At 35.0% G+C, this 22,960-nt stretch overlaps 1 protein-coding gene across 5 annotated transcripts in view; it reads left to right on the forward strand.

Moving 5' to 3' along the window:
* Positions 1-22,960, forward strand: part of LOC149772950 (uncharacterized) — a 159,131-nt gene that overhangs the window by 97,519 nt on the left and 38,652 nt on the right. For all 5 annotated transcript variants that reach the window (XM_089947074.1, XM_089947078.1, XM_089947077.1 and 2 more), the window contains 5 exons: positions 5,255-5,402; positions 7,737-7,785; positions 13,475-13,680; positions 15,680-15,951; positions 18,944-19,308. In XM_089947074.1, coding sequence (XP_089803200.1) covers positions 5,255-5,402; positions 7,737-7,785; positions 13,475-13,680; positions 15,680-15,951; positions 18,944-19,308 — 1,040 coding nt within the window. The remainder of the gene's footprint in view (positions 1-5,254; positions 5,403-7,736; positions 7,786-13,474; positions 13,681-15,679; positions 15,952-18,943; positions 19,309-22,960) is intronic.

Genomic DNA, 22,960 nt, shown 5'->3' on the forward strand with positions numbered 1-22,960 from the left:
CCTCCACTGTGCCTTGTTTAGTATAACATTTATACACATCATATTGACCTCCACTGTGCCTTGTTTAGTATAACATTTATACACATCATAATGACCTCCACTGTGCCTTCTTTAGTATAACATTTATACACATCATATTGACCTCCACTTTGCCTTGTTTAGTATAACATTTATACACATCATAATGACCTCCACTTTGCCTTGTTTAGTATAACGTTTATACACATCATAATGACCTCCACTGTGCCTTGTTTAGTATAACATTTATACACATCATATTGACCTCCACTATGCCTTGTTTAGTATAACATTTATACACATCATAATGACCTCCACTTTGCCTTGTTTAGTATAACATTTATACACATCATATTGACCTCCACTGTGCCTTGTTTAGTATAACATTTATACAGATCATATTGACCTCCACTGTAACTTGTTTAGTATAACATTTATACACATCATAATGACCTCCACTGTGCCTTGTTTAGTATAACATTTATACACATCATAATGACCTCCACTGTGCCTTGTTTAGTATAACATTTATACACATCATATTGACCTCCACTGTGCCTTCTTTAGTATAACATTTATACACATCATAATGACCTCCACTGTGCCTTGTTTAGTATAACGTTTATACACATCATATTGACCTCCACTGTGCCTTCTTTAGTATAACATTTATACACATCATAATGACCTCCACTGTGCCTTGTTTAGTATAACGTTTATACACATCATATTGACCTCCACTGTGCCTTGTTTAGTATAACCTTTATACACATCATATTGACCTCCACTGTGCCTTGTTTAGTAGAACATTTATACACATCATATTGACCTCCACTGTGCCTTGTTTAGTATAACATTTATACACATCATAATGACGTCCACTGTAACTTGTTTAGTATAACATTTATACACATCATAATGACCTCCACTGTGCCTTGTTTAGTATAACATTTATACACATCATATTGACCTCCACTGTGCCTTCTTTAGTATAACATTTATACACATCATATTGACCTCCACTATGCCTTGTTTAGTATAACATTTATACACATCATAATGACCTCCACTTTGCCTTGTTTAGTATAACATTTATACACATCATAATGACCTCCACTGTGCCTTGTTTAGTATAACGTTTATACACATCATATTGACCTCCACTGTGCCTTGTTTAGTTTAACATTTATGCACATCATAATGACCTCCACTGTGCCTTCTTTAGTATAACATTTATACACATCATAATGACCTCCACTGTGCCTTGTTTAGTATAACGTTTATACACATCATATTGACCTCCACTGTGCCTTGTTTAGTATAACATTTATACACATCATATTGACCTCCACTGTGCCATCTTTAGTATAACATTTATACACATCATAATGACCTCCACTGTGCCTTGTTTAGTATAACATTTATACACATCATATTGACCTCCACTGTGCCTTGTTTAGTATAACATTTATACACATCATATTGACCTCAACTGTGCCTTGTTTAGTATAACATTTATACACATCATATTGACCTCCACTGTGCCTTGTTTAGTATAACGTTTATACACATCATAATGACCTCCACTGTATCTTGTTTAGTATAACATTTATACACGTCATAATGACCTCCACTGTGCCTTGTTTAGTATAACATTTATACACATCATAATGACCTCCACTGTGCCTTGTTTAGTATAACATTTATACACATCATAATGACCTCCACTGTGCCTTGTTTAGTATAACATTTATACACATCATATTGACCTCCACTGTGCCTTGTTTAGTATAACATTTATACACATCATAATGACCTCCACTGTGCCTTGTTTAGTATAACATTTATACACATCATATTGACCTCCACTTTGCCTTGTTTAGTATAACGTTTATACACATCATATTGACCTCCACTGTGCCTTGTTTAGTATAACCTTTATACACATCATAATGACCTCCACTGTGCCTTGTTTAGTATAATGTTTATACACATCATAATGACCTCCACTGTGCCTTGTTTAGTATAACATTTATACACATCATAATGACCTCCACTGTAACTTGTTTAGTATAACCTTTATACACATCATAATGACCTCCACTGTGCCTTGTTTAGTATAATGTTTATACACATCATAATGACCTCCACTGTGCCTTGTTTAGTATAACATTTATACACATCATAATGACCTCCACTGTGCCTTGTTTAGTATAACGTTTATACACATCATATTGACCTCCACTGTGCCTTGTTTAGTATAACCTTTATACACATCATAATGACCTCCACTGTTCCTTGTTTAGTATAACATTTATACACATCATATTGACCTCCACTGTGCCTTCTTTAGTATAACCTTTATACACATCATAATGACCTCAACTGTGCCTTGTTTAGTATAACATTTATACACATCATATTGACCTCCACTGTGCCTTCTTTAGTATAACCTTTATACACATCATAATGACCTCAACTGTGCCTTGTTTAGTATAACATTTATACACATCATATTGACCTCCACTGTGCCTTGTTTAGTATAACATTTATACACATCATAATGACCTCCACTGTGCCTTGTTTAGTATAACATTTATACACATCATATTGACCTCCACTGTGCCTTCTTTAGTATAACCTTTATACACATCATAATGACCTCAACTGTGCCTTGTTTAGTATAACATTTATACACATCATATTGACCTCCACTGTGCCTTGTTTAGTATAACATTTATACACATCATAATGACCTCCACTGTGCCTTGTTTAGTATAACATTTATACACATCATATTGACCTCCACTGTGCCTTCTTTAGTATAACATTTATACACATCATAATGACCTCCACTGTGCCTTGTTAAGTATAACGTTTATACACATCATATTGACCTCCACTGTGCCTTGTTTAGTATAACATTTATACACATCATATTGACCTCAACTGTGCCTTGTTTAGTATAACATTTATACACATCATATTGACCTCCACTGTGCCTTCTTTAGTATAACATTTATACACATCATAATGACCTTCACTTTGCCTTGTTTAGTATAACATTTATACACATCATATTGACCTCCACTGTGCCTTCTTTAGTATAACATTTATACACATCATAATGACCTCCACTGTGCCTTGTTTAGTATAATGTTTATACACATCATATTGACCTCCACTGTGCCTTCTTTAGTATAACATTTATACACATCATAATGACCTCCACTGTAACTTGTTTAGTATAACCTTTATACACATCATAATGACCTCCACTGTGCCTTGTTTAGTATAACGTTTATACACATCATAATGACCTCCACTGTGCCTTGTTTAGTATAACATTTATACACATCATAATGACCTCCACTGTGCCTTGTTTAGTATAACGTTTATACACATCATATTGACCTCCACTGTGCCTTGTTTAGTATAACCTTTATACACATCATAATGACCTCCACTGTGCCTTGTTTAGTATAACATTTATACACATCATATTGACCTCCACTGTGCCTTCTTTAGTATAACCTTTATACACATCATAATGACCTCAACTGTGCCTTGTTTAGTATAACATTTATACACATCATATTGACCTCCACTGTGCCTTCTTTAGTATAACCTTTATACACATCATAATGACCTCAACTGTGCCTTGTTTAGTATAACATTTATACACATCATATTGACCTCCACTGTGCCTTGTTTAGTATAACATTTATACACATCATAATGACCTCCACTGTGCCTTGTTTAGTATAACATTTATACACATCATATTGACCTCCACTGTGCCTTCTTTAGTATAACCTTTATACACATCATAATGACCTCAACTGTGCCTTGTTTAGTATAACATTTATACACATCATATTGACCTCCACTGTACCTTGTTTAGTATAACATTTATACACATCATAATGACCTCCACTGTGCCTTGTTTAGTATAACATTTATACACATCATATTGACCTCCACTGTGCCTTCTTTAGTATAACATTTATACACATCATAATGACCTCCACTGTGCCTTGTTTAGTATAACGTTTATACACATCATATTGACCTCCACTGTGCCTTGTTTAGTATAACATTTATACACATCATATTGACCTCCACTGTGCCTTGTTTAGTATAACGTTTATACACATCATATTGACCTCCACTGTGCCTTGTTTAGTATAACGTTTATACACATCATAATGACCTCCACTGTGCCTTCTTTAGTATAACACTTATACACATCATATTGACCTGCACTGTGCCTTGATTAGTACAAGGTTTACACGTATATTGGCCTCCACTGTGCCTTGGTTAGTACAAGGTTTAGACATATATTGACCTCCACTGTGCCTTGGTTAGTACAAGGTTTACACATATAATGACCTCCACTGTGCCTTGTTTAGCATAACATTTATACACATCATACTGACCTCTACTGTGCCTTGACTAGAATAAGGTTTACACATATAGTGACTTCCACTGTGCCTTGCTTAGTACAAGGTTTCCATGCATGCTATTGAATTCCACTTTGCCTTGATTTGTATGATGTACTGGTTCATACAACTTTATATTCACCTCAGCAAAGATCTGTAAATAATAGTATATTGTGATGAGAAAATATAAATCTCTTTTTGCTGTTCAAGAATAGAGGTTTAGATACATGTGATGAATACATTATATTGAAATGTACAGTCAAAATGTTGTTGACAGAAAAGAATGAAATTAATGTTGTTTATCCAACAGGTATCAAGTTTTGAAATTACCTGGCCTTTAGATGTTTTACCTTAAATACTTCCTCTGGTATTATTAATAGATTTACTGCAAGCTTCAGTATTATTTGCTGTGTTTGATTTTTGCATTCCTGCATGAATGATCCATTGCTTGTTTTGATGGTTTGATGAGTTGATGGTAGCACTTTGCACTGACAAATATAAATTTTATAAAACTGGAATTCACATACCTTATTATTGCAATGCCTTTCATTTCATTTGAATAAAATCACTCTTCTATAAAACATACCAGGTAAATATTTTCAAATTATATTCAGTTGAGTTCTATACAACTAAATGTGTCATTTATAAAAGTGAATAAAGGTATAGGTAATCAATCAATGGATTACAGAATAGAAGAAAAAGATAAGTATATATTTAAATTTCAACAAGACAACTGAATCACAACAGGCTGTCCAAATTTCCATAGCATGCAGTATAGTTGTCCTTCATTGCAGATGGGAACAAATGAAAGATAAGGAGCAGAAGAAACAGGAGAAATCAAGAATGCAGTCAGAGGACAAAGGTCAGCCAAGGTCAACAGAAAATAGAGGTCAATTACAATCATCAAACAGCTCAATGACATCTAATGGATCAAATCAACAGGTTAGAATCTCATTATTCCTTTTCGGGGAGACATGAATTGTATTCTTCATTTCTTACTCCATTCATTTGATTCATCCAGCTTAAAAACTACAATTTTTTTATTTTTCAACAAGATTCAAATGTTAGTATTGAAACACAATGTTCAATAACTTTTATCAGTGTTCTTCACCCAGGTTTAAAGAAGGACACCTTGATTTTTGTGTAATGTGGAGGCAGGTGTGGATCCTTTCTGTTTCTTAAAGAAAAGGAAAAATATCATTGGTTTATACATGTATTTGCTTAACTTGAAAAATAACAATGATTGAAAAGTGTTAATCTATAATTTCTTGGTTTATTAGTGCATACAAATTGTGGAGTCATGGTCTTGAAAATCCTACATTTAAAAATAAATCTGTTCTAAAGATTCTGTTCTGATTTTTTTCTCTCAGTAAAAAGTAATTGATCAATTAATCAGTGAAACTGTTTGTAAATGCCTTCTGGTGGCAACACTGTAAGAAAGAAATGCCATAAAGTTGTGTTATTAAATGAAATTCATGTTTTAATTTTATCTCATAATTTGGCCCAAATATAAGCATCATAAAAATATCATATATCATATATACTCCATTATAAGTCGACTCCACTATAAGATTTCTCCCCTTTAAGGATGCAAAAAGCCAATTTCTCATTGACTGTTCTTTAATTTGGGTGTATTTTGCAAGACACATGTATCTAAAGGGTGACTCGTCATCAGCGAATTCAAATTTGTAAAACGATTATTGAGAGAAAAATAAATTGACAACTTACACTGAGTTCACCTTTGTGTCATAAAATCCATAGAAATCCATAATGCTTGACATTTTAAATCCATTCATATGATAAATCCATGGATTTTATCATGGGTGATATACCAGTATAAAAATAGTATCCCAGAATTATCAGATTCAAAATGCAATACAAATAAACAGTAAATGTTATGTCCATATTGTTTGATTCACAGTATATTAATTCCACATGTTTAACAAATAATCAGTGAAAGTCGGTCCACACTTGTGTGTTTGACAGTATACTAAAAATGTCATCTGGTACAAAGCCAAAAAATTCATTCTCATTGTCTGCGTGACCAAATAAAGTTCTGTAATCCTCTGTGTGTGTGTGTGTGTGTGTGTGGGTACCATGGAGAGTGTGTGTAGTGGTCACTCTGGGGAATGTGTGTAGAGGTCACCCTGGAGAATGTTGTGTATTATGGTCACCTTGGAGAATGTGTAATGGACACCATAGAGAGTGTGTGTATTGGTCACTCTGGGGAGTGTGTGTGTAGTGATCACCCTGGAGAATGTGTGTGTAGTGGTCATCATGGAGAGTGGGTGGGTGGGTGTGCAGGGGTCACCCAGGAGAATGTGTAATAGTCACCTTGAAGAACCTGTGTAATAGTTACCCTGGGGAATGTTTGTGTAGTGGCCATCCTAAATGAGTGTGTGTAGTGGAAACCATGGATAATGTGTGTTGTGGTCACCACAGAGAGTTTGTGTGTTAATAATAAGACTGTGGACTGTTTTTGTAGTGTGGTCACCACTGGGGAGTGTGTGTGTATGTGTGTGTGTAGTGGTCATCCTCCTGGGAAATGTGTGTGTAGTGGTAACCCTGAGGAGTGTAATTGTAGTGACCACCTTGGGGAGTGTGTATAGTGGTCATCCTGGGGAATGCATGTGTGTAGTGATCATCTGGCAGAGTGTTTGTTTAGTGGTCATCCAGGGGACTACCATGGAGAGTGTGTATAGCGGTCAACCTGTGGAGTTTGTGTAAAATATTAGCATTCATATACATGTGATGTTTACATGCTGAGTCATCTAACCGGAAAAACCAGGAGATTGTATTCTTTTTGTTATGTTTTAATGGCACTTTTAATATTATTGGCTATATCACATCGAGGAATGGGAGGTAATTGCCATTCCCAATGACACAGAGGCAGGCCTTGGTAGGTATCAAACCCACAACCCATGGATTGCAAGCCTGATACTCTATACATTGAGCTAAAGTGGCTCCCTCAAACCAGAGGTAACATGGAAAGACAACAAAGATTAGCAAGAGAATGTTTGGGCAGTTTGGGGAATTAAGAATAAAAGTAAAATAGACCTTAGGTATGTTTTTGTTCATTGGATGAACCCGTGAAACAAACTTAACATTTAAGAAATAAAATGTGCATGGATTTAGGTCAATCTGTCCATACATACACTTAGCACATTGACCAATACATGCAAGATATTTATATATACAAGTGACCCTTCTATAAAGATGAATACTAATATAGACTGGATAGAATAATTTTTATTATTTCTTTCCTCTTTCTTACAGAATACAGATATGACACCTGGCAGGGGCCCTCAGAACAGAAGGGGATCAGGTATATTTTGTACTATTTTAATTGATAGAAAGTTATCGCAGACTCCAATTCTTTCATCTTTAATTTTATGTTTACTTCAGAAGGGTTTTGCTAAAATTTTACAATTTGAAAGTAATCTGACATGTCTGTTTCAGCTGGATTCCTTGTAGTCTGTGACAAAATTTTTATTTTTATTTTATTAAACTCAAATATTTGAAGAAGTGTATATAATGTATTGTCTTCACTAGATAAAGTAAGTTTCAAGAGACTGACTTGAGGGTAGACAGTGACTATAACTGATTCCCAGTCTTGCAGTATACTCTGATTTCTTGTTTTGATATTGAAGGATTAAACTGGGAATGATGAAAAAATGTGGTACTATCTTTTTACCTCCTCTAAACATGCAGACATTTGAGATACAAATCACTTATTGTAATTAGTAACAAGTACATTTTCAGACAGACAATATCATTTGTAACCTCAGAAGATTGATGCCACTGTTGTCGTGCACGTATTGGGATTTGTCATAGGTACATTATTAAAACTGACAATGGCATGTATAAGCCATAAGAATGATGGCTATGTTGTCATATAATTATGTGTCATTCTACACTCTGAACTGTCAGGTACATTTTTAAAACTGACAAAGGCATTTGTAAGCCATAAGAATGATGGCAATGTTGTGATATGATTATGTGTCACTCTACACACTGGACTTTGTCAGGTACATTTTTAAAACTGACAATGGCATTCATAAGCCATAAGAATGATGACAATGTTGTGATATCATTATGCGCCACTCTACATACTGGACTTTGTCGGGTACATTTTTAAAACTGACAATGGCATTTGTAAGCATCAGAATGATGGCAATGTTGTGATATGATTATGTGTCACTCAACACACTGGACTTTGTCAGGTACATTTTAAAAACTGACAAAGGCATTTGTAAGCATCAGAATGATGGCAATCTTGTGATATGATTATGTCACTCTACACACTGGACTTTGTCAGGTACATTTTTAAAACTGACAAAGGCATTTGTAAGCCATAAGAATGATGGCAATGCTGTGATATGATTATGTGTCACTCTAAAAAGGACTTTGTCAGGTACATTTTAAAAACTGACAAGGGCATTTGTAGGCCATAAGAATGATGGCAATGCTGTGATATGATTATGTATCACTCTACACTAGACTTTGTCAGGTACATTTTTAAAACTGACAAACGCATTTGTAAGCATCAGAATGATGGCAATGTTGTGATATGATTATTTGTCACTCTACACTAGACTTTGTCAGGTACATTTTTAAAACTGACAAAGATATTTGTAAGCCATAAGAATGATGGCAACATTGTGATATAATTATGTATCACTCTACACACTGGACTTTGTCAGGTACATTTTTAAAACTGACTTAGGCGCTTTCAAGCCTTATGAATAATTTTCTATTGCCTGGCAATGTTGTGATATAATTTAAATATCGCTAAATAAGTTGTGCACAAAAGGGTCCATAAACAGAGACCACTGTAATAAGTGAGGATAGGTTATAAAAAAGAGACCCATGAAAATTTACAAGTTGATGCCATTCTGGCTGGTCGTTTAACAACATTAACAATAGGGAGTTTTTAATAGTTTAATATTCGTTGTACAATTTCGATGGAAATAATTTAAACCAACCTATGAAAATACATTGAAAACATTAATCCATATCATTTCAACAAACATCAAATTTGTACCTCAGAAAATGAAAACATTGTGTATTACATATCTGTTTTGCGCATATAAATATGGATATGCATATAAATATGGATGTGCGTATAAATATGGATATGTTAAAGTGTTAGTGTTGCTTTACAACAGAACAAGATTCCATTTTTTTAAAGTAGGGAGATTTTACTCCTGAAATAGTAACTGTCAACGTTGAACTAAATTTTTTGTATACATTTCTATTAGTAAAAGAGTGATACTGCAATTGTGAAATTTTGGCATATCCTTGAGCAGCTGTTTGAGTGCTGTTTCTGGAATTTGGGAACTTGCTTCTGCACAATGAAATATAACTGAAACAAAGCGTTTCCGATGCCAAGTACTCCTTATGGATGCTTCTGTTGCTACTCCTGATGCAAATTAGTAGGATGAAGCACTGATCAATGTTAAATACTTTAATTATATTACGTACATGATGATATTATTAATAGCATGCAACTGGTCAATTGAAATGAGTTGACCTTACATGGTATTGTGACTGCTAGCTGTTTACGTGGGTAAGATTTGCATGCTGTTAACATTTTAAAATTATTTAGTCAGTTTGATACAGACATAATGTGATAATAAAAAACATGTATAAATGATTGTAACTATACAAAAAACATATCCATAAATTGGAGATCAAAATGCATTTGGCACTTAATTAGTTCCTCAGAAATGCTTGCAGACATAGCTGTGATGGTCACTTAACACTTTTCATGTTTGAATACAAGAGGGCATGTTGCATTTATGATGAAGACACAGTCTGAAACCAAATTAAAAGATAGAACTAAAAGATGAATTTCGTTCTACAAAACTTACTTAATTGGTATTTATTTATTAAAATACTGCCATCAGTAGGCATTACTGACGTGTATTTGGATCAAGATATTGTCAGATTTTATTTAGTGTACTGAGATTTTTTAATAGAAAATTTAACAAAGTATATCACATCTTATTCAAAGTTGTAAATTCCATGACCTTGAACCAGATTTATGGGTACTTACTGCTGTTTTTGAGGATAAAACAAGTGATATATCAAAAGTTTCATTTACTAATTTTGATCATGGTTTTCTTCATGTTCAACAAATAAGGGCCATTTCTCTTGGTATTTTCTAGAAAATAAAGTGGGATCCATGCCTTGTCCCATTTTAACCAGATTTGCTAGTTATCCAGGCATCAGTTATCCATGGAAAGGTGTATGTTTCACTGTACATATCGGAATTAGACACTGAAACGGGGGGGCCCCAAGTGGCCAAGTGGTGTAAAGTGCTGTCCGTTATGGATCACTGCACATCTCACCTCTGTCTGCATGGGTTCGAGTCTCGGATTTGGCAATTGCCAGTAGCTTCTCATGGGTGGGTGGTTCTTTCCAAGGTTTTCCTGGGTTCTTCCTCCACCATTAATACTGGCCGCCATGTATGGCCTATCATGTGCTTAAAATGGCGTTTAACGCTACAACAACAATGACACTGAAACAGACAATAGCAGTTGTAAGCTGAGGAATGAATGTCAGTTGCCATGGTAGTGTTGTGATGTTGTTATGTGTCACTGAACATATAGGATTAGTCATGGGTTCATTTTCAAACTAAATGTTTTAAAGTTGTAGAAATGTTTGTCAGTTAACTGGCAGAGTTGTGATTTAACTATATGTCAGTGATTGTTTGTTCAAGGCAAGAAGTTTCCATTGTAGATTTGTGGGGATAACTAGTAAATTGTCCATAAAGGGTCTTAAAATTATTCAGTTTAGGCTTGTACTGCAACTCACACAAAGCTTACAACAGTTGTAATAATATTAACAATAATAATAATGACAAAATGATCAGTTGTATGCAGCCACATTTCTACACATTTTTGTAACACTTGTTTTTCCAATTCTTTTTCCCTGTAGTCTCAAAAGAATCCATACACATAAAGTCACAGCAGTTAATTAAATTGCACTGTCCAAATTGCCTTTGAAACATGTGAATTATCAAGTTTCTCTATATGCCATTGAGGGGGCCCCGAGTGGCCTAAAGCACTCGCTATTCTGGATCACTGCCATCCCACCTCTGTCTGCATGGGTTCAAGTATCAGGCTTGGCTAATGTGGGTATGTGAGAAGGCTTGCCATTAGCTTCTTTAGCTTCTCATGGGTTGGTGATTCTTCCCAGGGTTTTCCAGGGTTCTTCCTCCACCAGTTATAATGTCCACCATATCTATATATGTATAGCCTATCTTGTGCTGAAAAATGACATTAAACAGTACAACAACAATAACAACAACTATCTGCCATTGCAAAAGAAATGTCTGCTTTGTCCCATTGTTTATGTTGTTGCATTAGTTTCGTCTCATATGTACTCATTTTCATCTTATGTAGTAATTTTCATCTCATATATACTTATTTTCATTGCCTATACTAATTTTCATCTTATATGTACTTATTTTCATCTCATATATACTTATTGTCATCTCATAATGTACTTATTTTCATCTCATAATGTACTAATTTCCATCTCATATTACTAATTTTCATCTCATAATGTACTTATTTTCATCTCATATTGCTAATTTTCATCTCATATTACTAATTTTCATCTCATATACTTATTGTCGTCTCATAATGTACTAATTTTCATCTCATATTACTAATTTTCATCATATTACTAATTTTCATCTCATACTTATTGTCATCTCATAATGTACTTATTTTCATCTCATAATGTACTAATTTTCATCTTATATGTACTTATTTCCATCTTATATGTACTAATTGTCATCTCATAATGTACTTACTTTCATCTCATAATGTACTAATTTTCATCATATATGTACTTATTTTCATCTTATATGTACTTGTTTTCATCTCATAATGTACTAATTTTCATCTCATATTACTAATTTTCATCTCATATATACTTATTGTCATCTCATAATGTACTAAGTGTCATCTCATAATGTACTAATTTTCATCTCATATTACTTATTTTCATCTCATATTACTAATTTTCATCTCATATTACTAATTTTCATCTCATAATGTACTAATTGTCATCTCATAATGTACTAATTTTCATCTCATATTACTAATTTTCATCTCATAATGTACTTATTGTCATCTCATAATGTACTAATTGTCAACTCATAATGTACTAATTTTCATCTCATATTACTAATTTTCATCTCATAATGTACTTATTGTCATCTCATAATGTACTAAGTGTCATCTCATAATGTACTAATTGTCATCTCATAATGTACTAATTTTCATCTCATATTACTAATTTTCATCTCATAATGTACTTATTGTCATCTCATAATGTACTAATTGTCAACTCATAATGCACTAATTTTCATCTCATATTACTAATTTTCATCTCATAATGTACTAAGTGTCATCTCATAATGTACTAATTGTCATCTCATAATGTACTAATTTTCATCTCATATTACTAATTTTCATCTTATATGTACTTATTTTCATCTCATTACTAATTTTCATCTCATATTACTAATTTTCATCTCATAATGTACTTATTGTCATCTCATAATGTACTAATTGTCATCTCATAATGTACTAATTTTCATCTTGTAATGTACTTATTGTCATCTCATAATGTACTAATTGTCATCTCATAATGTACTAATTATCATCTCATAATGTACTAATTGTCATCTCATATGTACATATTGTCATCTCATAATGTACTGATTTTCATCTCATAATGTACTTATTGTCATCTCATAATGTACTTATTGTCATCTTGTACTGTTGTCATCTCATAATGTACTGATTTTCATCTCATAATGTACTGATTTTCATCTCATAATGTACTAATTGTCATCTCATAATGTACTAATTTTCATCTCATATGTACTTATTTTCATCTCATAATGTACTTATTTTCATCTCATAATGTACTAATTGTCATCTCATAATGTACTAATTTTCATCTGATATGTACTGATTTTCTTCTGTCTACAGGGAGTATAAGCGGCAGCAGAAGGATTTCCCAGGAATCCCTGCTGAACAGTAAGCCAAACAGTGGCAGTTACAGCAGTCTTTCCTCCAGGCACTCCCCCTCTCCCAGAGATTCCTCCTTTGCTGACCGAGACTCCCCAGTGCCAAATGTCCCTCGTCCACAGCGGTATGACCACCCAGATAGGAGGGATAGCAAAGGCATGAAAAAGGTATAAAAAATGGCAACCAAAATTTTGTTTATGTATGTGTGTCTTCAGACCTGATATGGATGCAAAGGTTTGAAAGCCATGGATTCACACTTTACAAGATGTACCAGAACTGTTAAATGGAATACAGTATATGTATAACCATTAAGAAATACACAAACCTGTGCATATAAACAAAACATCTAAATTTACAAACAGCAAGATGTTGAAAATTGTAACTTGAAAACTTTTTGACTCCAGTAGTCATAGACCAGAGGAGCTTATGGAATGGTCTGTTGTCAATCATCCTTATGGGATGGCCTGATCATCCTTATGGTCTGGTCTGTTGTCAGTCATCCTTATGGGATGGTATGTTGACAATCATCCTTGTGGAATGGCCTGTTGTCAATCATCCTTGTGGGATGGCCTGTTGTCAGTAATCCTTGTGGGATGGCCTGTTGTCAGTCATCCTTGTGGGATGGCCTGTTGTCAGTCATCCTTGTGGGATGGCCTGTTGTCAATCATCCTTGTGGGATGGCCTGTTGTCAGTCATCCTTGTGGGATGGCCTGTTGTCAATCATCCTTATGGGATGGTCGGTTGTCAATCATCCTTATGGGATGGTCGGTTGTCAATCATCCTAATGGGATGGTCGGTTGTCAGTCATCCTTATGGGATGGTCTATTGTCAATCGTCCTTATGGGATGGTCTGTTGTCAATCATCTTTATGGCATGGCCTTTTGTCAATCATCCTTATGGGATGGTCTGTTGACAAATCATCCTTCATCTGTTAGCACCAGATGTTTATCATTACTCATTCTAAACTGATAGGAGGATTGGATCGAAACTTTACACACACTTTCTTCTTGTGGTCTTTGATACTAAATAAAATTGGTGCTGCTCCGACTTCCAATATGGCCTTCACAGTATCATTCAATTAATCAAGCTACAGCAGTTTTGGTTAGAGCTATTGTCCATTAAGACTGTCAGCTGAGTACAGCATAAGATATAAACTTGCAGTTATTTATGGATTAGGAGGAACTTAGTTATCTTTTGGTCATCACTTAACACATTAACCCCTAGCGATGACTTAACGGGGCTGGAGGTAGTAGCCTACTGCCGAGCTCTGTAGCATCATGGTCATGCATGATACACTAAAGTGGATGGTATTATAGAAAGGTAGACAGATGTGGCTCAACAATGATACCAAATCATCTGGAATATCTAGTTGCACTACAAAATACAGATAAAAAAAAACTCATTTTTTGGACCCGACTTTTTTCTACCCAAAATTCGCTTGTTGTCGGAATCCAATTTTGTGTCCGGATTTTAGACTTTTTGGTCTCTGATCTAAGGCAAACTGGTATGATCTGCAAACAGACAGATGAACCTTTGCAAAAAGATGGATAAGATGGGCATTTGGAATAGAGAGTGGCCTCGATACAAAAATAATGGCTCCGTTTAGCAAAATAAAACAAGAACTCCAACTTTTACCCTTCTGCTCATGCTCGAGTCAAATAGCCAATGAAAAACGATGTTTCTAACACAACTAGGCTGAAAGATCACAGGGGATTCGGTGTTGTCAGATGTATTCAGAAATAGCTTTCAAAATGTGTTTCCTACTTGATTTTCAGGCAAAAATGACAAAAACCTCCAGGGGTTAATGTGTTAAAATTTTACATATTGACATCTGTTTGTACTTCCTTAATTTTTGTAAGAGTTATTGCCATTTGTTACTTATAGCGGGATGTAACGTATGCCAGAGATTTTATTATTGCAACTACCCTTTTAGTTTTTAGTCAGTTACGATGAAACTTTGTATGTATTCTACTCGTCATCAGAAGGTGTGCATGTTGATCATTGTATTTGCTGTTTTCACAAGAGTTATGCCTCTTTTTTGGGACCATACACTCATCTCCATGGATGGGGTGGGTTGGAGCTATTATTATGTGAGCAAATTGCTTGCCATTGCTCTAGTTTAAAGATAAAATTCTTTGCTTTGAAACAATATATTTATTATCACAGAAACCAGATGGAGGGAGTCAGAGCAGTTTGCTTGATAGTGGAATATCAGATCAGGAGGCTGGGGGTGCTACAGGAGGGGCCAGCCCACTTTCTAACATCCCTGGCCCTGGCAAGTTCAAACAGATGACAGGAAAGAGAGAAGCTGATACTGACAGTGGTTTCATTGGATCATTTGTTGGGTCAGAGGTCAGTGGAAATCTGTCTGCTCAGCGAAATCAACAGCAGACTCCACTGAGGTTGCGACATCCAGGAGATAATGGCATCAGCCAAAGGTAAGTGGACTAAATTATAATATTCAAGTCATTTTTATCTTCTGAATATAAAACTATGCAATGATGTAAATATAACATTTTATGATTCCACTGGCAGGGGGCAGCAAAATGAAGAGTCATGTTCAAACCTCTGCAGTGTTACTGACGATGCCTTTTGATGGTTATCAGTTCAAATTTAAAAGCATTGTTTTTTTTTATATACGAACAGATAATCCATCTTTTTCATTTGCTTGGATATTTTCTGTATTTTTTTCATAGTCATTCCAATTATCCTGGTAAGTCAAATAATTTAATGACACATTTATTACATGCCATATAAATAGTTGGTACTTGGGTTAAACTAAACAATGGAGGGCTATATTAGTTGGAGACTTTTATTATCTCCCATTGGTCATAATAGACAATTGATGGCAATATTAGGTGGAAACTTATTTACTGCTCCGGTTGCCTAGTGGTCAGAGCATGCGACTAGGATGCAGGAGGTTATGGGTTCAAATTCTGGCCAAGTCATACCAAAAACTTATAAAAATGATACTAACAGCTGCCTCGCTTGGCGCTCAGCATTAAGAGTTAGCGTTAGGACTGGTCAGCCTGGTGTTAGGATAATCTGACTGAGTGAGACATCATGCTACATGTCTGCGGCATGATGCCCCAGTGCCAGACATCATTATAAACTGCCACACTGCAGACATTGTAGCAAAATAACTGAAGAATTGTTAAAGCTACGTTAAAAATCCAAATTACACACACATACACACAAACTTTTATTCACTTATTTTTCAAGGAAAATTTTGTCCCCAGAAAGTTGAATCGTTTATTGACCCTAGAAAGTTGAATCATTTAAAAAGATAGCTTTAATTGTTAATATATGATTATGGAGTATCCTAAACAGATGCTTGGTTGTGGAACTTTCTTACCGGTGTTTATTTATTTTCATTAATTTTCACACCCCTAATGGTGGAATGTCTAGTGGTGGCATCATTGGTGTAAACATTTCAGAAAGTTTTTAATATACATCAAGCTGTGGTTTGAGGCAAGGCAGAATGTTCCATGGAATCCATAATTGGCCTCAGTAAATTTTCTTGTGCCAGTCCATATCTCATATCAAAATTACCTGTCAGTAAATATAAAGAGTTTACTGTGTGAAGAAAAATAAGTTAGACCACTCCACCTTGGTTTTGAATCAAGCATACAGTACTGGAAATTCAAATATAACAGTCTCCATTTGATCCAGTCTTCAACATGCTTTGTAGAATTACCAGTTCACAAAGAGGTAATTACCATGAATTGTACCTTCAACGTGCTTTGTAGAATTACCAGTTCACAAAGAGGTAATTACCATGAATTTTGTACATTCTGAGACGATGTTTTGCAGTTTGATTGAGTTTCACAATAGATTGTAATAAAGGTGATTTTGATAATAATAAAACTTTCAATAGTTTTGATGGATGCTTAAGATTGTACCATTCCTTTTCTGAGAATGAAATTCGTTAAATGTATTAGAATGATTTCCCTACTACTAATAAAGGCTTTATCTCATTGTACCATCACCACTAAGTCAACACATCTGTTATCTGGTGATTTGCTGTACAGTTTTGAATAATTTCCTACACCAACGAGCCTAGTGGACACACATGTCTAACAAATAATTCCAAGCAATTGGTCCCTTCAATTTGTTGTGATAACTTGTTAAGCTCAATCTAATATTTTCTTCTTGATTAATATAAGTACAATGTGCAAGAATGTCTTAGGTTATTTCCAAAATTAAAATTTCTTGCTCATAGAAACATTTCTATTGTCAGATCTTCTGTTTGGAGGTATGTAGTTTTTGCATGTTGTCAAGCATGTCGATTTCAAGGTAGTAAATCATGCATGTGGTCTGCATTCCCATAATGCCTTAATGGAAGTGATTTGTTTTACTACTAATAAAGGCTTTATCTCATTGTACCATCACCACTAAGTAGGCACATCTGTTTGGTGATTTGCTGTACAGTTTTGAATAACGCCCTACACCATCGAGCCTAGTGGTCCCACATATGTCTAACAAATAGTTCCAAGCAATTGGTCCCTTCAATTTGTTGTGATAACTTGTGAAGCTCAATCTAATATTTTCTTCTTGATTAATATAAGTATAATGTGCAAGAATGTCTTAGGTTATTTCCAAAATTAAAAATTTCTTGCTCATAGGAACATTTCTATTGTCAGATCTTCAGTTTGGAGGTGTGTAGTTTTTGCATGTTGTCAAGCTCGTCAGTTTTAGAGGTAGTAAACAATGCATGTGGTCTGCAGTCCCATAATGCCTTAATGGAAGTGATCAATTTTAATAAACAAGAGAACATTTTACTTATCCAGCCAGAGTTAAATGAACTTCTTATCAGTTTTATATTTGTGTTATAGAAAGGCATGCTTTCAACTACATGAAATGTATCCGATATATCTCTGATTAAATATTTTATTGGTTATATAGATGTGGCAATAATATTATAGTATTTCTTCCATTGATAAGACTAGGAGGCCAGTCTGATCAATTTATCAAAAAGGAAGGGGGTGGATTTATTATGAACGATATGCTTGGTAAATACATTTATACAAATATATGTATGATAAAACCAGAGGCCAGCCTTAGCAATTCTTCAGAAAAGGAGGGAATGAGCTTATTTTCACACAGATGAACCAGCCAGATAAATTTGTCTTAAATGAAGGGATGGACTTGTCAGACAAAGATAACTTAGGAAAATATTTACCAAACTTTTGTATTTAAAAAATGGGAAGGTAGGGATGGTTTACTATTAAACTTTGGCTTATTATCAAATAAATACAGTATCAGATGTTGACCTAACTCTCTCTCTCTCTCTCTCTCTCTCTCTCTCTCTCTCTCTATATATATATATATATATATATATATATATATATATATATATATATATACCATGTAGTAGGAAATATTAATTAGAAACCAAGTGTTTGCCATGAAAAGTCTTCTTTCCACCAGACCACCTTCTCGGGGTTCTGAATCAAGTGCTAGATCTTGGAGCAGATCTCCAACCCAGCTGACACAGACATTGAAAGAGCCAATACAGACTCAAACAGAGCCATCTAGGACGCCAATGAAGAAAGAGCCAATAAAGACTCAAACAGAGCCATCTAGGACGCCAATGAAGAAAGAGCCTCCACCATCACGTACTAGACAAGACCAGGCTTCTCAAGGACGAGAATATACTGACGATAGCTACACCTCAGTAACAGAGAGTGATGCAAGTTTTGACACTGATCCACATCATTTGCGGAGACGAAGAGGAAGTAGCAACCAAGGATCACAGCGACAGATTGACAAAATAGAGGAGGATAGTGAAGAAGGTATATTCTTTTGTGTCACGTTATTTTGATTTTAGACATGGGGTTCAGGGATTGATCATGAAGGTATAAAAATATGATGCAAAAGTTAACTTTTATGCTTCAGCTGTATGTATGTACTAGCACATATATGGGAGAAATAAGAGAGTTACATTTCCATTGGTTCTTGTAATTTAATCAGCCTTGATGATGACTAAATGGATCACCAGAAGAAGAAGAAGATGAAGAAGACGAAGACGAAGAAGACCTACAACAAATACACATGAAATATATAAATAATTAAAAGTCAATGTTTCTATCACACACGGACAATTCACAAAATGATAAGGCATGGAATTATTATGAAACTATCACAATGTAATTACTAAAAACGTACCAGCACCGTGTAGTATTCTGATGTAGAATAGTTATTTTCTTCGATATCATTTATAAAGTATTGAGTAACTTATTGCACCCAGAAATGTTGAAGTTGACTTCTGGAGAGATGTTGAAGGAGTGAACAATGGAACAAGGAACTTGTTAATGTAATTGGCAGTTGCATGTTAGCCACGTGCAATGCAAGCAACTCACATGCTACCGGTACTCACTCACCATACATACAGCAGAGCAACATGTATATAGAGAATGGACATCACCGTACTGAATCGGTAATGCCAAAATACTAAACGCATACAAACAATAACAATAACAAACAGTGGTTTACGTATTCTTACATATTGAAGAACAACAGAATCAAAACTCTGACTAAACATATGAAACCCATCTGCTTGGTATGGCATAGCCAATAATGTGCTCAAAAAGTGATGTTACAAACCAGCTAACTTCACCGTCCCAATCCAATCAACCTGGCATGGTAAAACTAATAATGTTCTCAGCCAAACCAACCAACTTAAATGACCCTAATTTTTCAAAATCTGAAATTCCATTCAGACTAGCCCAAAAATAAAGAAATCAAGTGACATGTCTGGTTTTCTTCACTTTTGTTTCATGCTTTGCATGACATGCTTTATGTATGGGATAGTGTATCTATACTGGGGCATCAGTAAGATCAGTTCCATGTATTTATTTTGGGAATATAGTGACTTAGTCCCATTGTCTGTATGATACAGTGTATGTGTTATTGGGGTATGGTGATTTATTTTTGTTGTATGTATTTTACAGTGTATCTGTTATTGAGGTACAGTGACTTAGTTCTGTGCTTTGTACAGTACAGTGTATCTTGTTTGGGGTATAGTGACTTAGCTCATTAGTATGATGGTACAGTGTACCTTATTTGGGTATATTGATTTTTGTTGTATTTGTGGTACATTGTACCTTATTTCAGTATAGTGACTTCCATTGTATGTATGGTAAAGTGTACCTTATTTGGGTATAGTGACTTCCATTTTATGTATGGTAGTGTACCTTATTTGTGTATAGTGACTTCCACTGTATGTATGGTAGTGTACCTTATTTGGGTATAGTGACTTCCACTGTATGTATGGTAGTGTACCTTATTTTGGGTATAGTGACTTCCATTGTATATCTGGTAGTGTACCTTATTTTGGGTATAGTGACTTCCATTGTATGTATTTACAGTGTATCTATATTGCATTATACTCGGTAAGTTCCATTTGAAAGTTTCAACAAGAATGGTCTAAGCTTGCACATCACATACATTTTGATATAATAGTAGCCTTTTTAGTAAAAACTTTTTTTTATCCCTCTTCTTATTTACAACCAGCTGCTGGCTGCAGGGTGGCATAAAAAAGTAATGGGCTATATGTGATTTTGTTTCCAAGAGTTCTGCACAGTGCATTCTGGCTAATTTTTGGCAGTCTGAAATGTTGAAATTTGTAAAAATTGGCAGTTTTATTTTAATATCTATAACTTGAACTAATTAAGCATGAGAAGGTAGGCAGTAAGTTGATTTTACCAAAGAATGTTCATGTGATGCAATGTCACGAGTATTTCTTCTCCAGAGCTCAGCCTTTATGATATTATTTGCAGTATTTCTTCTCCAGAGCTCAGGATTTATGATATTCTTTGCAGTATTTGTTCTCCAGAGCTCAGCCTTTGTGATATTATTTGCAGTTTCTTGTCTAGCAATAATTCTTCCTTTGTGAAAATATTAGAAATGATTGTAAAAGAGACATCTCAGTCAGGAAAATCTTAGTAAATGAATCTAAATCTCCATTGCCATCATTAGGTCTGGCTAGTACATGAATCTAACTATTCATTGCTGTCTTTAGATCCTGTAAATCTCTCCACAGCTGTCATTAGGTCTGGCTAGTACATGAATCTAACTATTCATTGCTGTCATTAGGTCTAGATAGTAAATGAATCTAAATCTCCATTGCTGTCATTAGATCCTGTAAATCTCTCCACAGCTGTCATCATGTCTGGCTAGTACATGAATCTAACTATTCATTGCTGTCATTAGGTCTCGATAGTAAATGAATCTAAATCTCCATTGCTGTCATTAGTGCCTGTAAATCTCTCCACAGCTGTCATTAGGTCTGGCTAGTACATGAATCTAACTATTCATTGCTGTCATTAGGTCTAGATAGTAAATGAATCTAAATCTCCATTGCTGTCATTAGTGCCTGTAAATCTCTCCACAGCTGTCATTAGGTCTGGCTAGTACATGAATCTGACTATTCATTGCTGCCATTAGGTCATGTAAATCTCCATATCTTTATTAGGTCTGGCTAGTACATGAATCTAACTATTCATTGCTGCCATTAGGTCATGTAAATCTCCATATCTTCACTAGGTCTGGCTAGTACATGAATCTAACTCTTCATTGCTGTCATTAGGTCTAAAAAAGATCTCAATACATGTCATTATGTCTAGTAAATCTCCATTGCTGTAATTATGTCATGCAAATCTTTTTTGCTGTCACTTGGCCCAGTTAATCTGCATTGCTGTCATTATGTTTTGTAAATCTCCCTTGTTGGTTCCGTAGTTTTGGCATCGCTGTAGGTTTCATTTCTTGGGGAACATGATGACCAAGGATTGAGCCCGTGTGGTGGGCCATTCTCCTGTCTGCCATATCTTGTTGCAGATTGTTGTCAGGACTTTGAATGTCTCTTCTCCTCCTGCTTGAATGAGCTTATCTGGTATGCTGTCAATGCCAGTTGACTTTTCTTTCTTTGGTGACCTAACTTTAATTTCTACTTCTTCATGAAGAATCGGATTGTCATGAATTTCCTCTGCCTGAGGGTAATTTAGTACTTCTGGATCTCCTTGGGTCTTATGATAGTACAATTCTGAGCAGTATTCTGTTCATCGCTTGAGAATATCTTGATTGTCTGTGAGGCATTTTCCTGATTATCTTACATGGTGGTCAGTTTTCCCTTGTTTATCGGTTGTGAGATCTTTCACCAGTTGATATGCCATTTTGCCGTCATTTGTACTCAGACTGTCTTCAATTTTGCAGCATTGTCTTTCTGTCCAGGATTCCTTTGCTTTTTTCATCCCTTTCCTGATCATGTTGTTTATCTGTCTATATTTTCTAGCTCCTTTCTTGCATAGTTCAAGGACATCCATTATGACCCAAGGTTCCTTTGTTTGACGATATTTGCCCATGATCTTGGTAGCTGTGCTAGACACAGCTGTGTTGAATGTGGTCATTAAGGACCCGAGGTCAGTGTCTTGGCTGTCCAGGGTTATC

Source organism: Sinohyriopsis cumingii, unplaced genomic scaffold (assembly GCF_028554795.1).
Source record: "Sinohyriopsis cumingii isolate HCF-2022 unplaced genomic scaffold, ASM2855479v2 utg000957l, whole genome shotgun sequence".
In the NCBI taxonomy this organism is placed as follows: domain Eukaryota; kingdom Metazoa; phylum Mollusca; class Bivalvia; order Unionida; family Unionidae; genus Sinohyriopsis; species Sinohyriopsis cumingii.